Raw genomic sequence first — 16,807 nt, 5'->3', positions numbered from 1 at the left:
GACTGTGGGAGGAAACCAGAGCACCCGGAGGAAAGCCACGCAGACATGAGGAGAATGTGCAAACTCAACACAGACAGTGACCCAAGCCGGGAATCAAACCCGGGTCCCTGGTGCTGTAAGGCAGCAGTGCTAACCACTGTGCCGCCCTTCAGATATCTGGGGCAACTGACTGACATTTGCTTCCTTCCCACATTTCTTTCTGTGCACAACCCTGAATCACTCTGTCGGGGGAAAGCAAAGGAGCCCGTGTCTTGCTGTCCTTCAACTAACATCACTGTGACAGATTATCCAGTCATTACCCAGGTCACAGTGGCTGAAATTGTAGATGATTTGGCAGTTGGCTTTCGTACATTTCTCAAGCGATTACATTTCACGATACATCATTGGCTGTAGGGGGCCTTGGGACATTCCGAGCAGAATTTCCCATCCCGCCCGCCACAGGAATCGTAGCGGGTGGGTGGGTGGGGGGGGGGGGGGGGGGGGGGGGGGTGTGGGGGAGGGGTGGGGGTACGTGGACCATGCAAAGGTCCGTTGACCTCGGGTTGGATTTTCTGGTCTTGGGGCGAGCTCCCTTCGTGTTTGTGAACGGTGCTATACAAATGCAAGTCTTTCCTTTCTCTCACCTGGTGGATGCCAATGGAGTGGACATGAGTGACGTTCCAATCGACGTCAGGGAGCGGAGACCCCGAACCGTTACAGGTCACCACCGCATCCTCTCCCGCCTTCACGGACAGGTTACTGTGACTCACACTGATCTCCGGCAATTCTGCACAGCAGGACAAAACAAGAACCCATCAGTCTTACATCCTAACCTTACAGATTTGATAGATTTGCGTCCGCAGCAGCAGAAGGCTGTGAAAACAGATTAAAGCAGGAAGCAAAATGTATCGACAAAATTACTGATTTAGCCCTGTCAGAAGCTTATGTCTGGGAGAGAAGCTGCTGGAAGCTGTACAATAAGATTACTCCCTCGTAACGTTCTAAACTAAAACCTGGGACTCAGTCAGTTAACCTAATTGACAGGTTAGAGGGACAGAATACCAGAATAGTGCATGGATTGGACGGGTGTATAGTCCAGAGCACCAGTCATGAAAGAGACATTTCTGGATTCACCATGCTTGAAATATCAAATGTGTCAGCGTTAAAACATGGATCAAATATAAGGTCATTATCCACTGGCTGGTCAAAGAATAGGGTTGGGTTGGAGATGAATCTGGACAGCAATAGCTTAATAAAGGGCACTCAGCAGCAAGTGAGAAGGGGCAGCTCCCGCTCAGTCATCACAGAATGTTGCAACACAAGGAGAAGGCCATCCATCCCGTCGCACTCATACCGTCCCTATGAAAGAGCCTCCAGTTAGTCCCAGTCGCTGTTCCTTCCCCATATTCCTTTATTCGTGGTCGTGAATGAAGCCCAGTCCATTGATTCGGTCTACACGTCCTGCTGCCTCGGGAAAGCAGCCAGCATAATCAAGGACCCCCACGCACCCCGGACATACTCTCTTCCACCTTCTTTCATCGGGAAAAAGGTACAAAGTCCGAAAACGCACACCAATCAACTCAAGAACAGCTTCTTCCCTGCTGCCACCGACTTTTGAATGGAACGACCTCGCACTAAATTGATCTTTCTCTGCACCCTAGCTATGACTGTAATGCTACATTCTGCACTGTCACGTTTCCTTTTCTCTGGACGGAATGCATTGTCTGTATAGCGTGCAAGAAACAATACTTTTCACTGTATACTAATAAATGTAACAATATTAAATCAAATCAAATCATTTTTAAATATTTCTCCACTCCCCTTTTAAAAACTATTGTGGATTTTGCTGCTGGAACATTCCATTTCTAAACTATCTAAAATATGACAACATAAAACTAGGAAGAGGAGTAGGCCTCAAGCCTGATCCACCATTAAGTTGATGGTCGATCTGATTTTGACCTCAACTCCACTTTCCTGCCTGTCGCCCATAAATAACACAAGAAATAAACAAGATATAATTCTTCCAGTCCTGCCTGTCATTGCCCTGGTGAATTTTATGTCCTCCAGTTATGACGATCTCAGTGACAAGTGGAGACAGCTTTTCCTGGCTTACTCCGTCAAAGTCCTTCAAATTTTCCAAATCTCTATTAGATTCTCTCAGCCATGACATCACCCTAATGGACCTCCTCACCCTCTCCATTATGTTGACAACTTTCCAAAAGCAAGGCTTACAAAACTGGGTGCAATATTCTACCCACGGCCTTAAACAATAACTTGTCTCGGTTTAGCAAGTCCTTTTTGCTTTTGTACTCCATGTTTTGGTGATATAAAACTGCGAATCGATATGCTTTTTAATTTAAAAACTGTTTTATCACTTTATTCCCCTACTTTCGAAGATCTCTTTATCTGAACCATTAACTTATCTGATCCTTTGTTAAAGTGTTACCATTTAGCCTAAAATGCGTTTCTTTGACGCATATAACACACAGGCGGCCATTTTATCTATTGTTCCTGTACAGTCCCTCTCAAAGATCCATCAGTTAGTTCCTTTCCCCCTTTTCTTCCCCAAAGGTAAATATTTCCTTTTCACGTATTTATCCAGTCTCCATTTCGAACTTGCTACTTAGACTTTCATGAACTTTTGAGAAGTTCCACATGAAAGACTTTAATCTCCGTGGCTCAGTTGGCCACACGTTTGCCTCAGAGTCGCTTGTTGTGGGTTGATTCCTGTCCTGTATCCGCTAGTTACATAGAAATCATGGAATCACAGAATCCCCACAGTGCAGAAGAGGCCATTCGACCCATCGATACTGCACTGACTCTCTGACAGAGTATCTTACCCAGGCCTTCTCCCCCGCCCTATCGCTGCAACCCCTGGTGTATGTTTTATATGGGAAGGTGATGACATTGTGGTATTGTCACTGGACTAGTAACCCAGAGCCCCTGGGTAACACTCCGGGGACCCGGGTTTAAATGCCACCACGACTGATTTAATTAAAGGTCTAACGATGACCATGAATCGATTGTTGTAAAAACCCATCTGGTTCACTAATGTTTAGGAAATCTGCTGTCCTGTGACTCCAGATCCACAGCAATGTGGTTGACTCTTAACTTTCCTCTGAAATGGCCTAGTAAGGCACTCAGTTCAATGGCAACTGGGGATGGGCAACAAATGCTGACCTTGCTAGCAATACAGTAAGAGTTTTAACAACACCAGGTTAAAGTCCAACAGGTTTATTTGGTAGCAAATGCCATTAGCTTTCGGAGCCCTGCTCCTTCGTCAGATGGAGTGGATATCTGATATCCACTCCAAATATCCACTCCATCTGACGAAGGAGCAGGGCTCCGAAAGCTAGTGGCATTTGCTACCAAATAAACCTGTTGGACTTTAACCTGGTGTTGTTAAAACTCTTACTGTGTTTACCCCAGTCCAACGTTGGCATCTCCACATCTTGCTAGCAATACCCACATTACATAAAATAACTTCAAGAAAAGATTTCAGAGCAACGCAGAGGCTGCACTTGTTTCTAAGTGTGCAGGTTTTATTTAAAAATATCTGTGCAATGACAAAATGTCTGCAATAATGCTTGGTGTGCACTCAGAGTCCACATCCAGGCCTAACCAAGCCAGCACAGTCAACATCAATTAGCAGACACACATAATCAAACACAGAACAACTGAACACGACAAAACCCACTCTGAAGACTTTGAGCAGAGAGTTCCTTTGCTCCTTTGCAGTACCGAGGAAGTTACTCAGATAAGACGTCAAATCAAATTTCCTCACAGGTGCATGGGAAGATCCTATGGAATTGTTTCAAAGGGTAGGCAAGCTGATCTGACCTATATCCATCACTCACTAATGCAAATGATCCATTTCTTTTTGTAGCAGTTTGCTATGTGTAAATTCACAGGCATGTTTCCTGCAACACAGCAGTGATGACTCTTCAAGAGTACTATGGCCCTGAGGCACATCAGGGCATGCTGAGGTTGTAAAAGGTGCTATATAAATGTAGAATTATATAATTTATAACTTCCTTCCTTCTTCTCCTTTTTTGTATTCATTCGTGGGACATGGGCATCACTGGCTGGCCAGCATTTATTGCCCATCCCTAGTTGTCCTTGTTCAAAGGGCAGTTGAGAGTCAACCCCATTGCTGTGGCTCTGGAGTAACATGTAGGCCAGACCAGAAAAAGACAACTGATTTCCTTCCCTAAAGGACATTAATGAACCAGATGGGTTTTTACGACAATTGACAATGGTTTCATGGTCATCAGTAGATTCTTAATTTAAGATTTTTTAAATTGAATTCAAATTCCACCATCTGCCGTGGCGGGATTCGAACCTGGATCTCCAGAACATTAGCTGAGTTTCTGGATTAATACCTCACGATAATACCATCACCTCCCCTATTTATGATGTGTAGATGCCAGTGTTGGACTGGGCTGGGCACGGTAAATTTTCTCACAACACCAGGTTAAAGTCCAACAGGTTTATTTGGAATCACGAGCTTTCGGAGCACTGCTCCTTCCCCAGGTGAGTCTCCAGGTGAGCCTAAAGCCAAGGCAAACCAGAGCCGATGATAAGACTGGATAAGATCTTCCTCACAGAATCAGAAACAGATGTAACCTTTGAGTGGTGTAACACTGGATTAAGAAACGTGTTGCGTGTTAAACACACAGTCATTGCTTAAACCCTTAGTGATCGCCAATATTAATGTGTGCAAACAACATAAACAAAAATAGACAACAGTGGGGACCATGTCTGCAGTTAAAAGACTTGCAGAAGAATTTTGATCAGCTATGCAAATCAGTTATGCAGATACTGTCTGCATACTCTTGTTAATTCAAAGTCGCTTAATTTGAATAATTCATCAATTCAAATTGAAAACCGTGGAAAAAAATCCCCTGTGCTGTTTCCTTAAAAGGGTTTAATTTCAACTTGTGGATAATTTAATCCTACTTGGAGTGTAAAGTGAGTGGATTGTATTTAGGCCAGTTATATCAGCACCACAGCCTAATAACCATTGCCTTTTCATAGTACTTCTATTAGGTTCTACAATTTTCTCAGGGACTTCTCGGCCTTTTGGCTAAGATCAAGTGTAGTATGGATCGCCTGCACTTGGTTGGGGTCATTAGGTTACACTGAGGCTTCATGTGTTTCATATGAAGCAATTTTTAAAAGCGGCATCTCGGCCTTTTGGCCTCCCCCTTCTCCAATCAGCTTGACTCATGTAGATCAGGCCCAGGACAGGGTGGTTTTGGTCTCCCGTCCTGTCTTGTCAGCCTGGATCTGAAATGTCTCAACTTGTTGAGACTCTGAATTGGATTTGATTTGATTGAATTGGAAAAGTATATTAAAAAAAAAAATGTTTTCTCAGGGACTTAGCTAGAGAATCCCTACAATGCAGAAGGAAGCCATTTGGCCCTTTCAGTCTGCACCGACCACAATCCCATCCAGGCCCTATTCTTGTAACCCCACATATTTACCCCACTACTTCCCTGATACTATGGTTCATTTAGCATAGCTGACCCACACATCTTTGGGCTGTGGGAGGAAACCGGAGCACCTGGAGGAGGGAGGGAGGCAGCAGGCAGGAAATTATAGGCCGCTTAGCTTGGCTTCGGTCATTGGCAAGATTTTAGAGTCCATTATTAAAGCTGAGATCGTGGAGTACTTGGAAGTGCATGATAAAATCGGACTGAGTCAGCACAGCTTTGTCAAGGGGAGGTCATGTCTGACAAATCTGTTAGAGTTCTTTGAGGAGGTAACAAGGAAGTTAGATAAAGGAAAACCAGTGGACGTGATATATTTAGATTTCCGGAGGCCTTTGACAAGGTTGACTGGCAGAAGGCAGAGAGCGGGGATTGAGGGGTCCTTTTCAGGATGGCAGCCAGTGATAAGTGGTGTGCCTCAGGGGTCAGTGCTGGGACCACAACTTTTCACAATATACATTAACGATTTGGAAGAAGTAACTGAAGGCACTGTTGCTAAGTTTGCAGATGATACAAAGATATGTAGAGGGGCAGGTTGTATTGAGGAAGCAGGGGGGCTGCAGAAGGACTTCAACAGGTTAAGAGAGTGGGCAAAGAAACGGCAGATGGAATACAATGTGGAAAAGTGTGAGGTTATGAACTTTGGAAAGAGCAATGGAGGCACAGACTCTTTTCTAAATGGGAAAATGCTGAGGAAATCAGAAACACAAAGGGACTTGGGAGTCCTTGTTCAAAATTCTCTTAAGGTTATCGTGCAGGTTCGGAAGGCAAATGCAATGTTAGCATTCATGTCGAGAGGGCTAGAATACAAGAGCAGGGATGTACTTCTGAGGCTGTATAAAGCTCTGGTCAGACCCCATTTACAGTATTGTGAGCAGTTTTGGGCCTCGTATCTAAGGAAGGATGTGCTGGCCTTGGAAAGGATCCAGAGGAAGTTCACAAAAATGATCCCAGGAATGAAGAGCTTGTCGTATGAAGAGCTTGTCGTATCCTTTCATTGCTTGGAGGTCCTGGGATGTTGAGTCGGGTCCTGATTGGTTGTATTTTGCCCTGTGAGGGGTCCCATACATTGTGTAACTCTGTCTTTGTTATTCTGTGGAGGAGGATGTGCTCCATGGTGCCAAGGTGGCACAGTGGTTAGCACTGCTGCCTCTCATGGCTTTATCCTGTTATCCTGAGATCCCCCCCTCTTTCTCGTACCCTTCCATTATCCGTACGAAAAGAGACACTAATTACAATGATTGATAAGCTGAAGCATTTGAATGTGTACTTTGCTGGTCTTTTCTGTGCGTATATGTGGAATAATAACCACTCTGCATTGTGCTAGATTTTGGAGATTTGTTCTGTCTTGTGGTAAAATGGAAAATGGGAAACCCTCAATAAAAGCATTCATCCGAAAAAAAACCACATAGGCTCTCAGATTCCTCCTCACCCCCTTGTGCAGGGACATTAGTTGAATGAATGTGGGACATCAAAGAGCACTGTGCTGGAACTGAATTTCGTAGATTTAAACCTGCCCCTGGGAAACAGATCAAAACAGCTCTCAGAAGATAACCAATGAAAATCCATTGGGTCCTTGGTAGGGCAGGGGTGGGTGGGAGGGGTACTGGGAGTGGTGCAGAAGAAGGCTGCTTACCTTGGAGCGGCACGGTGGCACAGTGGTTAGCACTGCTGCCTCACAGCGCCAGGGGCCCAGGTTCAATTCCAGCCTCAGGTCACTATCTGTGTGAAGTTTGCACTTTCTCCCGTATCTGTATGAGTTTCCCTCCGGGTGCTCCGGTTTCCTCTCACAGTCCAAAGATGTGTGAGTTAGTTGATTGGCCATGATAAATTGATCCTAGTGTCAGGGGATTAGTGGGGTTACGGGGCTACGGCTTGGGTGGGATTGTGGTCGGTGCAGACTCGATAGGCGAAATGGCCTCCTTCTGCACTGTAGGGATTCTATGGATCTAGTTAGATTTTCTTGCGACCTAAGAGCAGGGGGGGGGGGGGTAATGGGTCTTCTTCAATAACCCTTAAATTGGCCACCAAACTACTGCTCTGAGAAAGATGGGGGCAAGAGGAACTGGGAGAATGTCAGCCGCGGCTGAGTTGGCCGCTCTCTTTGTTATGAGTCAGTAACTTGTGGATTAAACCGCTCACTCCAGAGACTTGAGCACAAACAAATATTCTAGGCAGAGGCTCCAGAGCAATGTTGAGGGTGTACTGCACTGCTCGAGGTATTGCCTTTCAAATCAGATACAAAGCCAAGTTCTCACCGACTTAGAATCGTACAATCCCGACAGTGCAGAAGGAGGCCCTTCAGCCCATCAAGCCAGCACTGACACCAATCCCACCCAGGCCTGTCTCCTTAATCCCACGTATTTATCCTGCTAATCCACCTGACACTCAGGGACAATTTATCATGGCCAATCAACCTAACCTGCACATCTTTGGACTGTGGGAGGAAACCAGAGCACCCGGAGGAAACCCACACAGACACGGGGAGAACATGCAAACTCCCCCCAGATAGTCACCCAAGGCCGGAATCGAACGGGTCCCTGGCGCTGTGAGGCAGCAGTGCTAACCACTGTGCCACTGTGCTGCCCCTTAGCCGTAAAGCAGCCATGGTCCTTTTGCCAAGGAGAGGAGGGGAGTTCCCACTGGTGTCATGGTCAAGGTTTATTCTTCAGTCAATATCATTCAAACAACAGATTACCCGGTCATGATCACTTTTGCTGTTTGTGGGAGTTTTCTATGTGCAAATTGGCTGCCACGTTTCTTACAGAGCAAAAGTGACTATGCTGCCAAGTTCCCAACGTGGGAAAGCACATTGGGAACTCCTGAGGTCAGGAATTGTAGAATCATAGAATCCCTACAGTGCAGAAGGAGGCCATTCAGCCTATCGAGTCTGCACTGACAATAATCCCACCCAGGCCCTATCCCGTCACCCCACATATTTACCCCACTGATCCCGCTAACCTATGCATCCCAGGACACTAAGGGGCAAGTTAGCACATCTAAAGCACATCCAAGGGCGCTACATAAATGTAATTTCTTTATTTTGTATCTCTCACAATGCCTGGTGGCAGGAACTGGTGCTCCCTCCCCAGGACAATATGAAGAGGGTGGTTGTCCATTTTCTAGGCCTCTTTCCCCTCTCTATATGCACACAGAGTGCACTAGCAAACAATACCAGCTCCCCAGGTGGATTCTGCTGCACGGAATTTAGTTCACCCACTTGCCAAAAAACTAATCCTGCCTCTTCATATTTCTTGAAACGTTTCCTACTTTTTCCATTCAGGAAGAATTCCCTCTGGACGATACTTACCGCACTGTGTGATGTTCATGTGGGACAGGAGGATGTTGGAACTTTCTGTCTTACAGTACAGTTGCTGTCGCTCCAGCTGAGCCTCCCCTGCCACTTGCCACAGCTGGATCCAGCGGATTTCACAGCTGCAGTTGAATAGGTTTCCAACCAGGATACTGGAAAGTCAGAAAAAAAGAGAACCAAGTGTTAGTTTAGAGAAATAAATCTTCAAGGTAAATCTCACTGTTGTATTTATTCCAGCATACAAAGTCTCATGGAGTAGGTCTCCTGTGGACTCAAAGGTGAGCCAGGAGGATGGGATTAGCAGCTTTCTCACCTACTCACGTCCAGGGTGATCTCATTGTCAATCTCCCTCAGCTCACAGTGGATGCCTTTGGTCGCTGAACCAGGTTCTGCACAGATATCGCTGAGATTGGGGCAGCATGGTAGCACAGTGGTTAGCACTGCTACCCCACAGCGCCAGGGACCCAGGTTCAATTCCAGCCTCGGGTCACAGTCTGTGTGGAGTTTGCATGTTCTCCCCGTGTCTGCGTGGGTTTCCTCCGGGTGCTCCAGTTTCCTCCCACAATCCAATGATGTGCGGGTTAGTTTGATTGGCCATGCTAAATTGACCCTAGTGTCGGGGGATTAGCAGAGTAAATGTATGGGGTTACGGGAATAGGGCCTGGGTGGGATTGTGGTCAGTACAGACTCGATGGATCGAATGGCCTCCTTCTGCACTGTAGGCATTCTATGATGATTCTATGATGATTAGTGACTCTGTGGTGAGGGGTTATAGGTGAAGAGCTTAAATTTGAATGTGGCAGAGTTCTCTTGTGAATTGAATACAGCGCAGTTCTCTCAGAAGCTACTGTGAAGATGTTTCAGTGCATTGCCCACACTTGCAGATTGGTGACACAAATAAGCTGACCAAGGGACAGGGGGTTGAAAATTCTGATGTCCACAAGGTGGTCGCCGTAACAGCAGGTGGGGCTGTTTGGATGGTGTAACCATGTGGGCGTACCTCGTTGGTAATTAATCATTATAATTGGACAATAATATGGAGACTGTAACTGATTAACTATATAACCTGACATAAATGAAGTACAGTAAGAAGTTTAACAACACCAGGTTAAAGTCCAACAGGTTTATTTGGTAGCAAAAGCCACACAAGCTTTCGAGGCTCTGAGCCCCTTCTTCAGGTGAGTGGGAATTCTGTTCACAAACAGAACTTATAAGACACAGACTCCCATTGTTTTGTTTCTTAAAGACTGGATTAGTTGTAAGTATTCGCATTCCAACCATTATTCATGTAAATTGAGTCTGTGTCTTATAAGTTCTGTTTGTGAACAGAATTCCCACTCACCTGAAGAAGGGGCTCAGAGCCTCGAAAGCTTGTGTGGCTTTTGCTACCAAATAAACCTGTTGGACTTTAACCTGGTGTTGTTAAACTTCTTACTGTGTTTACCCCAGTCCAACGCCGGCATCTCCACATCATAAATGAAGTAATCAGAGCTATTAGTTGTAATTGGATGTCAATGACTTCAGAACAAATGCATACTTGTTATTGGTATAAGTGAATTACTTGCAAGATAAGCAAAGGTATAATTGTTCATGCTGTGTATCACTCAGCAAGTCTGTATGCCACTTTGTGGAAGGCAGACTTCCTCGCTATAGCTTGAATAAAGGCCGATTTAAAACTCCAAAAGCTTCGCCTGGTCTGTTGAGGGTACAAAGTACGAATTTTGCTGGATAGCGGCGAAATTCCATATCATAGGGGAGGAACTATGGATTGAGTCTGCACCATGTCAGTCTGTTATGTTGGTTTCTCTAATAATTTATACACAGTTAAAATTCCCTGCAGACAGTGGCTGAAATGCCTTACCAGTCACGCTATATGCATTCTGTACCATGCGCAGGCACAACCTCATTGCCACCAACATTGTGAATTAATCTGCAACCAATTATTGCCAAGGTCCAAAAGGCATGGGCTGCAGGTTGGTTAATCACCAGCGGGTAGGTGTGGTGGGCACTGGACCACACAACCAATGGCATCCAACAGCTAAGTGGGCAGACATCTAATTGGGTTCCAAGGGATTTTGGCAGCGGAACACATAACCATTGGGCACCAAGAAGCACCTGGGCTGTGTAACCACTGGGGTGAACACGGTAAGAAGTCTCACAACCACTGGGGGCCAGGGGAAGTGTCCAGCTACTAGAAATGATTGTACCTGAATATCCTCCACATTCTGGATGTAGATACAATGAATACAGACACGGAGTTAGTGTAATTGGATTGTTTCCAGCTTACCCACTGCTGTCGTATCCCTTTATATAAATAAGAACTGCCAGGGTTTTATCTGGTCTTTACTGGGAAAAGAGGTTGCAATCATTCAAAGCTCACAACCAGAAGAAGCGGAAACTCTGAGAGTTCGTGTATCCCAGATCCTTCAGAGACCAGGCACATCTTCAAAGACCCAAAGACCAAAATGGAAGTGGCAAACATGCCCCTCCCATTGGATTGTGGAGTGCTACGCTCTTTAAAAAGAATATTTTTTTACAAATATCACCGACCACATCCCCAGTCCCCCATTCCCACTCCCGCAACAAAGCAGGCTGTTGGAGACACAATTCATTTCCTAACCGGTGGAGATCAAAGTCAATACTCTTTGTCATTCTTGGCCATTCTCTTTGTGGAGTTACCTAATCTCAGCCAGGGCAGCAATTGAAGTGCAGAGGGATCTGGGTGTCTGAGTGCATGAATCACAAAATGCTCATATGCAATTACAGCAAAGTAATTAGGAAATCTAATCGAATGTTCTTGTTCATCGCAATGGGAATGGAACATAAAAGTAGGGAGATTATGCTTCAGTTGAACAGGGCATTGATGAGGCCACATCTGGAATACTGTGTACAGTATTGGTCTTGTTATTTATGGAAGAATGTAAATGCATTGAAAGCAGTTCAGAGAAGGTTTACCAGACTAATACATGGAATAGGCAGGTTGTCCTCTGAGAAAATGTTGGACAGGCTTGGCTTCTATCTGCTAGAGTTTAGAAGAGTAAGATGCGACTTGATTGAAACGTATAAGATCCTGAGGGGTTTTGACAGAGTGAATGTGGAGAGAATGTTTCCTCTTGTGGAGAATCTAGAACTAGGGGTCACTGTTTAAAAATAAAGTGTCGCCCAATTAAAACTGAGGTGAGGAAAAAGGTTTTCTCTCAGAGGGTCGTGAGTCTCTTCCTGGCAGAGGCGGCACGGTGGCACAATGATTGGCACTGCTGCCTCACAGTGCCAGTGACCTGGGTTCAATTCCCAGCTTGGTTCACTGTCTGTGTGGAGTTTGCACATTCTCCTCGGGTCTGCATGGGTTTCCTCCGGGTGCTCTGGTTTCCTCCCGTTGCCCAAAAGTCATGCTGGTTAGGTGCATTGGCCATGCTAAATTCTCCCTTAGTGTACCTGAGGTGCCGGAGTGTGGCAACTAGGGGATTTTCATCGTAACTTCATTGCAGCGTTAATGTAAGCCTACTTGTGACACTAATAAATAAACTTTAAAATTTTAAACTTTATGAAAAGGCAATGGAAGCAGTCTTTGAATATATTTAAGGCAAAGGTGGATAGATTCTGGGTGACAAGGGGGTGACCAGTTATGGGGGGGTGCCTGGGATGCAGAGTTGAAGTTACTATCAGATCAGATGACCTTATCAAATGGCTGGGCATCTCAGGGGGCTGAATGGCCTACTCCTGCTCCTTGTTTGTCAGTTTGTTTGGTACACTTGGCCTGAATAGGCCTGGGCTTTGGAGCTAGGTGCCCACTCCTCCAGTGATTCCTGTGGGAAGAGATACGAGTGGGAACCTCATGAGACCTAAGTTAGGATAGTCTGTACTTCAGACTATCTCCTTCCATGGTCATACAGCCTGTGTAAGTTCACAGTTAAGTAAGGAAGCAGAGGGCTCTGTACCCTGGGATTGTACTCCAACAAGAGCCAGTACCTCCAGAGGGAGAGAGAGTCGAACCCTGGCAGAGAATGGGAAGGGAGGGATGATCAGCATAAGGTGGGCTCCTGTTCGTAGAATCATAGAATCCCTACAGCGTAGAAGGACGCCATTCAGCCCATCGGGTCTGTACTGACCACATTCCCACCCAGGCCCTAGCACCGCAACCCCACATATTTACCCTGCTAGTTCCCCTGACACTAAGGGGCAATTTAGCATAGCCAATCCACCGAACCTGCGCATCTGTGGACTGTGCGAGGAAACCAGAGCACGCGGAGGAAACCCACGCAGACACTGAGAGAACGTGCAAACCCCACACAGACAGTGATCCGAGGTCGTAATCGAACCCGGGTCCCTGGCACTGTGAGGCAGCAGGGCTAACCACTGTGCCGCCTTGCAATTGCCTATTATAGTTTCAATCTGGGCGGCATGGTGGCACAGTGGTTAGCACCAGGGACCTGGGTTCGATTCCCGGCTTGGGTCACTGTCCGTGTGGAGTTTGCACATTCTCCCCGTGTCTGCGTGGGTTTCCTCCGGGTGCTCCGGTTTTCTCCCACAGTCCAAATATGTGCAGGTTAGGTGTGGATTGGCCATGCTAAATTGTCCCTTAGTGTCAGGGGATATAGCTAGGATAAATGCATAGGGTTATGGGGATAGGGCCTGGGTGGGATTGTAGTCGGTGAAGCCTCGATGGGCCGAATGGCTTCCTTCTGCACTGTAGGGATTCTATGATTGATAATCCACATCACACAGTTGAAAGAGCAGTCAGTCAGAGTGAGGTACAGAGGCCCGGATCGTTGACTCACGACACACCTGAAGACTTTGCACCTCGGGGTGAGGAAGAGAAAAGCAGAACATGTAACTGAGGTAGCAACAATACTGCATGCATTATACTCACAGCTGAGCAAGGCGTAGCGTCCGAAAGGGCTGCCAGGACAGGCTAGTGAGATGATTACCCGAGAGGTTGCTGCAGATTTAAGGAGGAAAGAAAATGTATTATTAATTACTTTCAGTGGAACGTGCTCAACACTGTAATGTCAGGAACCTCAGTGTATTCCGAGCTACGTGAAGATTAAACACAAGTGGCCTTATTAACACACTGTGACCAGTGAGAGGGGCCTTGCTGTCTTCAAGCAACTCAATGATCGTTTTTGAGGAGAACACACACAATCAGAAATGTTACCCCCCCCCGCCCCCACCGCCCCCCGCCCCCCCACCGCCCCCCACCACCCCCCACCACCACCCTGCATACAAAAGCTATCCACACATCTCCCCAAGGTCAGCAGTTACAATGCTGAATCCTTGCCTTCATTTTCTTGCCGTACATTCTGTTTTTCTAAATCAGAAAATGTCACGCCGGAGAGCTTTGTGGAAGCAATAAGGTTGAGCAAGTGCGAGATACTTTGCTCAGGAGATTTAAGAGCATCCTCTGATTGAAGTGTGTCAATTAGTGGCTGAGAATGAAGGAAAGAGGCTCTCCCGTGATTGACGCTGACAGATATTCGACATCCAGAACAGCCACCTTTTCTAATTGTAACTCAAGTCAGTGATGGACCCGTCACCTGAGGGTTGAGCTGCAAGGAGTGGGCTACATACCCAGGGACGCTGGGCAGCAGGGCACATTCTGAGCAGACAGCTTGATGACCCAGCTCTTGGACACGGGCATGAAGCAAACTCCGGAGCAAAGGAGCTCATCTCCATGGAATTACAACACAACCACCTCCCACCGCATCCCTCTTGGTCTGTGAGGCGAGCACAACGCAGCAAGACTTCAAGCTCAAATCTGCCGACGTGTTTTCGTTTTAGAGCTCTACTCCGCAGTGGCCATAGAACAGTACAGCACAGAACAGGCCCTTCGGCCCACGATGTTGTGCCGAGCTTTATCTGAAACCAAGATCAAGCTATCCCACTCCCTATCATCCTGGTGTGCTCCATGTGCCTATTCAATAACCGCTTAAATGTTCCTAAAGTGTCTGACTCCACTATCACTGCAGGCAGTCCATTCCACACCCCAACCACTCTCTGCGTAAAGAACCTACCTCTGATATCCTTCCTATATCTCCCACCACGAACCCTATAGTTATGCCCCCTTGTAATAGCTCCATCCACCCGAGGAAATAGTCTTTGAACGTTCACTCTATCTATCCCCGTCATCATTTTATAAACCTCTATTAAGTCTCCCCTCAGCCTCCTCCACTCCAGAGAGAACAGCCCTAGCTCCCTCAACCTTTCCTCATAAGACCTACCCTCCAAACCAGGCAGCATCCTGGTAAATCTCCTCTGCACTCTTTCCAGCGCTTCCACATCCTTCTTATAGTGAGGTGACCAGAACTGCACACAATATTCCAAATGTGGTCTCACCAAGGTCCTGTACAGTTGCAGCATAACCCCACGGCTCTTAAACTCCAACCCCCGTTAATAAAAGCTAACACACTATAGGCCTTCTTCACAGCTCTATCCACGTGAGTGGCAACCTTTAGAGATCTGTGGATATGGACCTCAAGATCTCTCTGTTCCTCCACAGTCTTCAGAACCCTACCTTTGACCCTGTAATCCACATTTAAATTAGTCCTACCAAAATGAATCACATCACATTTATCAGGGTTAAACTCCATTTGCCATTTTTCAGCCCAGCTTTGCATCCTATCTATGTCTCTTTGCAGCCTACAACAGCCCTCCACCTCATCCACTACTCCAACAATCTTGGTGTCATCAGCAAATTTACTGATCCACCCTTCAGCCCCCTCCTCTAAGTCATTAATAAAAATCACAAAGAGCAGAGGACCAAGCACTGATCCCTGCGGCACTCCGCTAGCAACCTGCCTCCAATCCGAAAATTTTCCATCCACCACCACCTTCTGTCTTCGATCAGACAGCCAGTTACCTATCCAATCGGCCAACTTTCCCTCTATCCCACACCTCCTCACTTTCATCATAAGCCGACAATGGGGGACCTTATCAAACGCCTTACTAAAATCCATGTATATGACATCAACTGCCCAACCTTCATCAACACACTTGGTTACCTCCTCAAAAAATTCAATCAAATTTGTGAGGCACGACTTGCCCTTCACGAATCCGTGCTGACTATCCCGGATTAATCCGCATCTTTCTAAATGGTCGTAAATCCCATCCCTAAGGACCTTTTCCATCAATTTACCAACCACCGAAGTAAGACTAACCAGTCTATAATTACCAGGGTCATTTCTATTCCCTTTCTTAAACAGTGGGAACCACAGCAAATACACAGCACCTCACACTGTCAACACCTGAAAGAGACCGAGGGGATCACTTTTCAAGGGGGGGCCTTCATTCAAATAGATCAAATTGAGCTGCATGGTCCCTACCAGCTATTCCTCTTGCAAAGCTGCAAAGTCTGTTAAGTAGTTCCAGCATTTCCCAGACCCGGCGAGCCTTTGTTGTATTCTGCGCGCAGAGTCTATGCAAGAAAGTCAATTGGTGCCTGCTTTGAGGGGATCTGCACTTCATGATAAAGTGTTCGGGAAAGATCACTTCACAGGAACTCTTTTGGGACTGATCAAAAATACAATCGAGCCGCAAGTAGAGGGAACCACTTCAAAAACACAGCTCGCATCTCCTCAGAAACAAATAGTTATCTGCTTCTTTTAAAATTGTGTTGTTTCTATTGTCAGGGCACAGTAACTGCACACATGACTGATGTTCCCAACATCCTCATCGGGGACTGCTGATCCCAGCTCTGAGCTCCCACAGAAAACATCCTGTCTGCGCCTCAATCGTACGGGCAAAGATTTACATTTGAATTGAATTAAAATGTTCTTTGTTTGAAGAAAATATTTCCTCACTGCAGAACAGCATCCTCCACGGGTGAATCACAAACCAGTGCCCACTGTTGCCTTCACCTCAAGAGGCTTCCCCCTGCATTATGCCCACAGCACCCACTACTGCCACAACCAGGAACAGCTCCATCTACTGTCCAACTAAAGAATGTTCTCAACACCACCCACATATGGAGCGCTCTACCTGCTCCATCAACAGAACAGGAGTTCCTCCACTATACAGTTTGCAGATG

At 46.3% G+C, this 16,807-nt stretch overlaps 1 protein-coding gene across 1 annotated transcript in view; it reads right to left on the bottom strand.

Moving 5' to 3' along the window:
- Nucleotides 1–16,807, bottom strand: part of LOC144511044 (NT-3 growth factor receptor-like) — an 826,965-nt gene that overhangs the window by 435,881 nt on the left and 374,277 nt on the right. The window contains exons 4-6 of the mRNA XM_078241014.1: nucleotides 13,655–13,723; nucleotides 8,782–8,936; nucleotides 624–766 (exon numbers count right to left, since the gene is read on the bottom strand). Of these exons, the coding sequence (XP_078097140.1) occupies nucleotides 624–766; nucleotides 8,782–8,936; nucleotides 13,655–13,723 (367 nt within the window). The remainder of the gene's footprint in view (nucleotides 1–623; nucleotides 767–8,781; nucleotides 8,937–13,654; nucleotides 13,724–16,807) is intronic.

The sequence above is a fragment of the Mustelus asterias genome, chromosome 24 (genome assembly GCF_964213995.1).
Source record: "Mustelus asterias chromosome 24, sMusAst1.hap1.1, whole genome shotgun sequence".
NCBI classification, from domain to species: Eukaryota; Metazoa; Chordata; class Chondrichthyes; order Carcharhiniformes; family Triakidae; genus Mustelus; species Mustelus asterias.
This window is presented reverse-complemented; position numbering and strand designations above follow the sequence as displayed.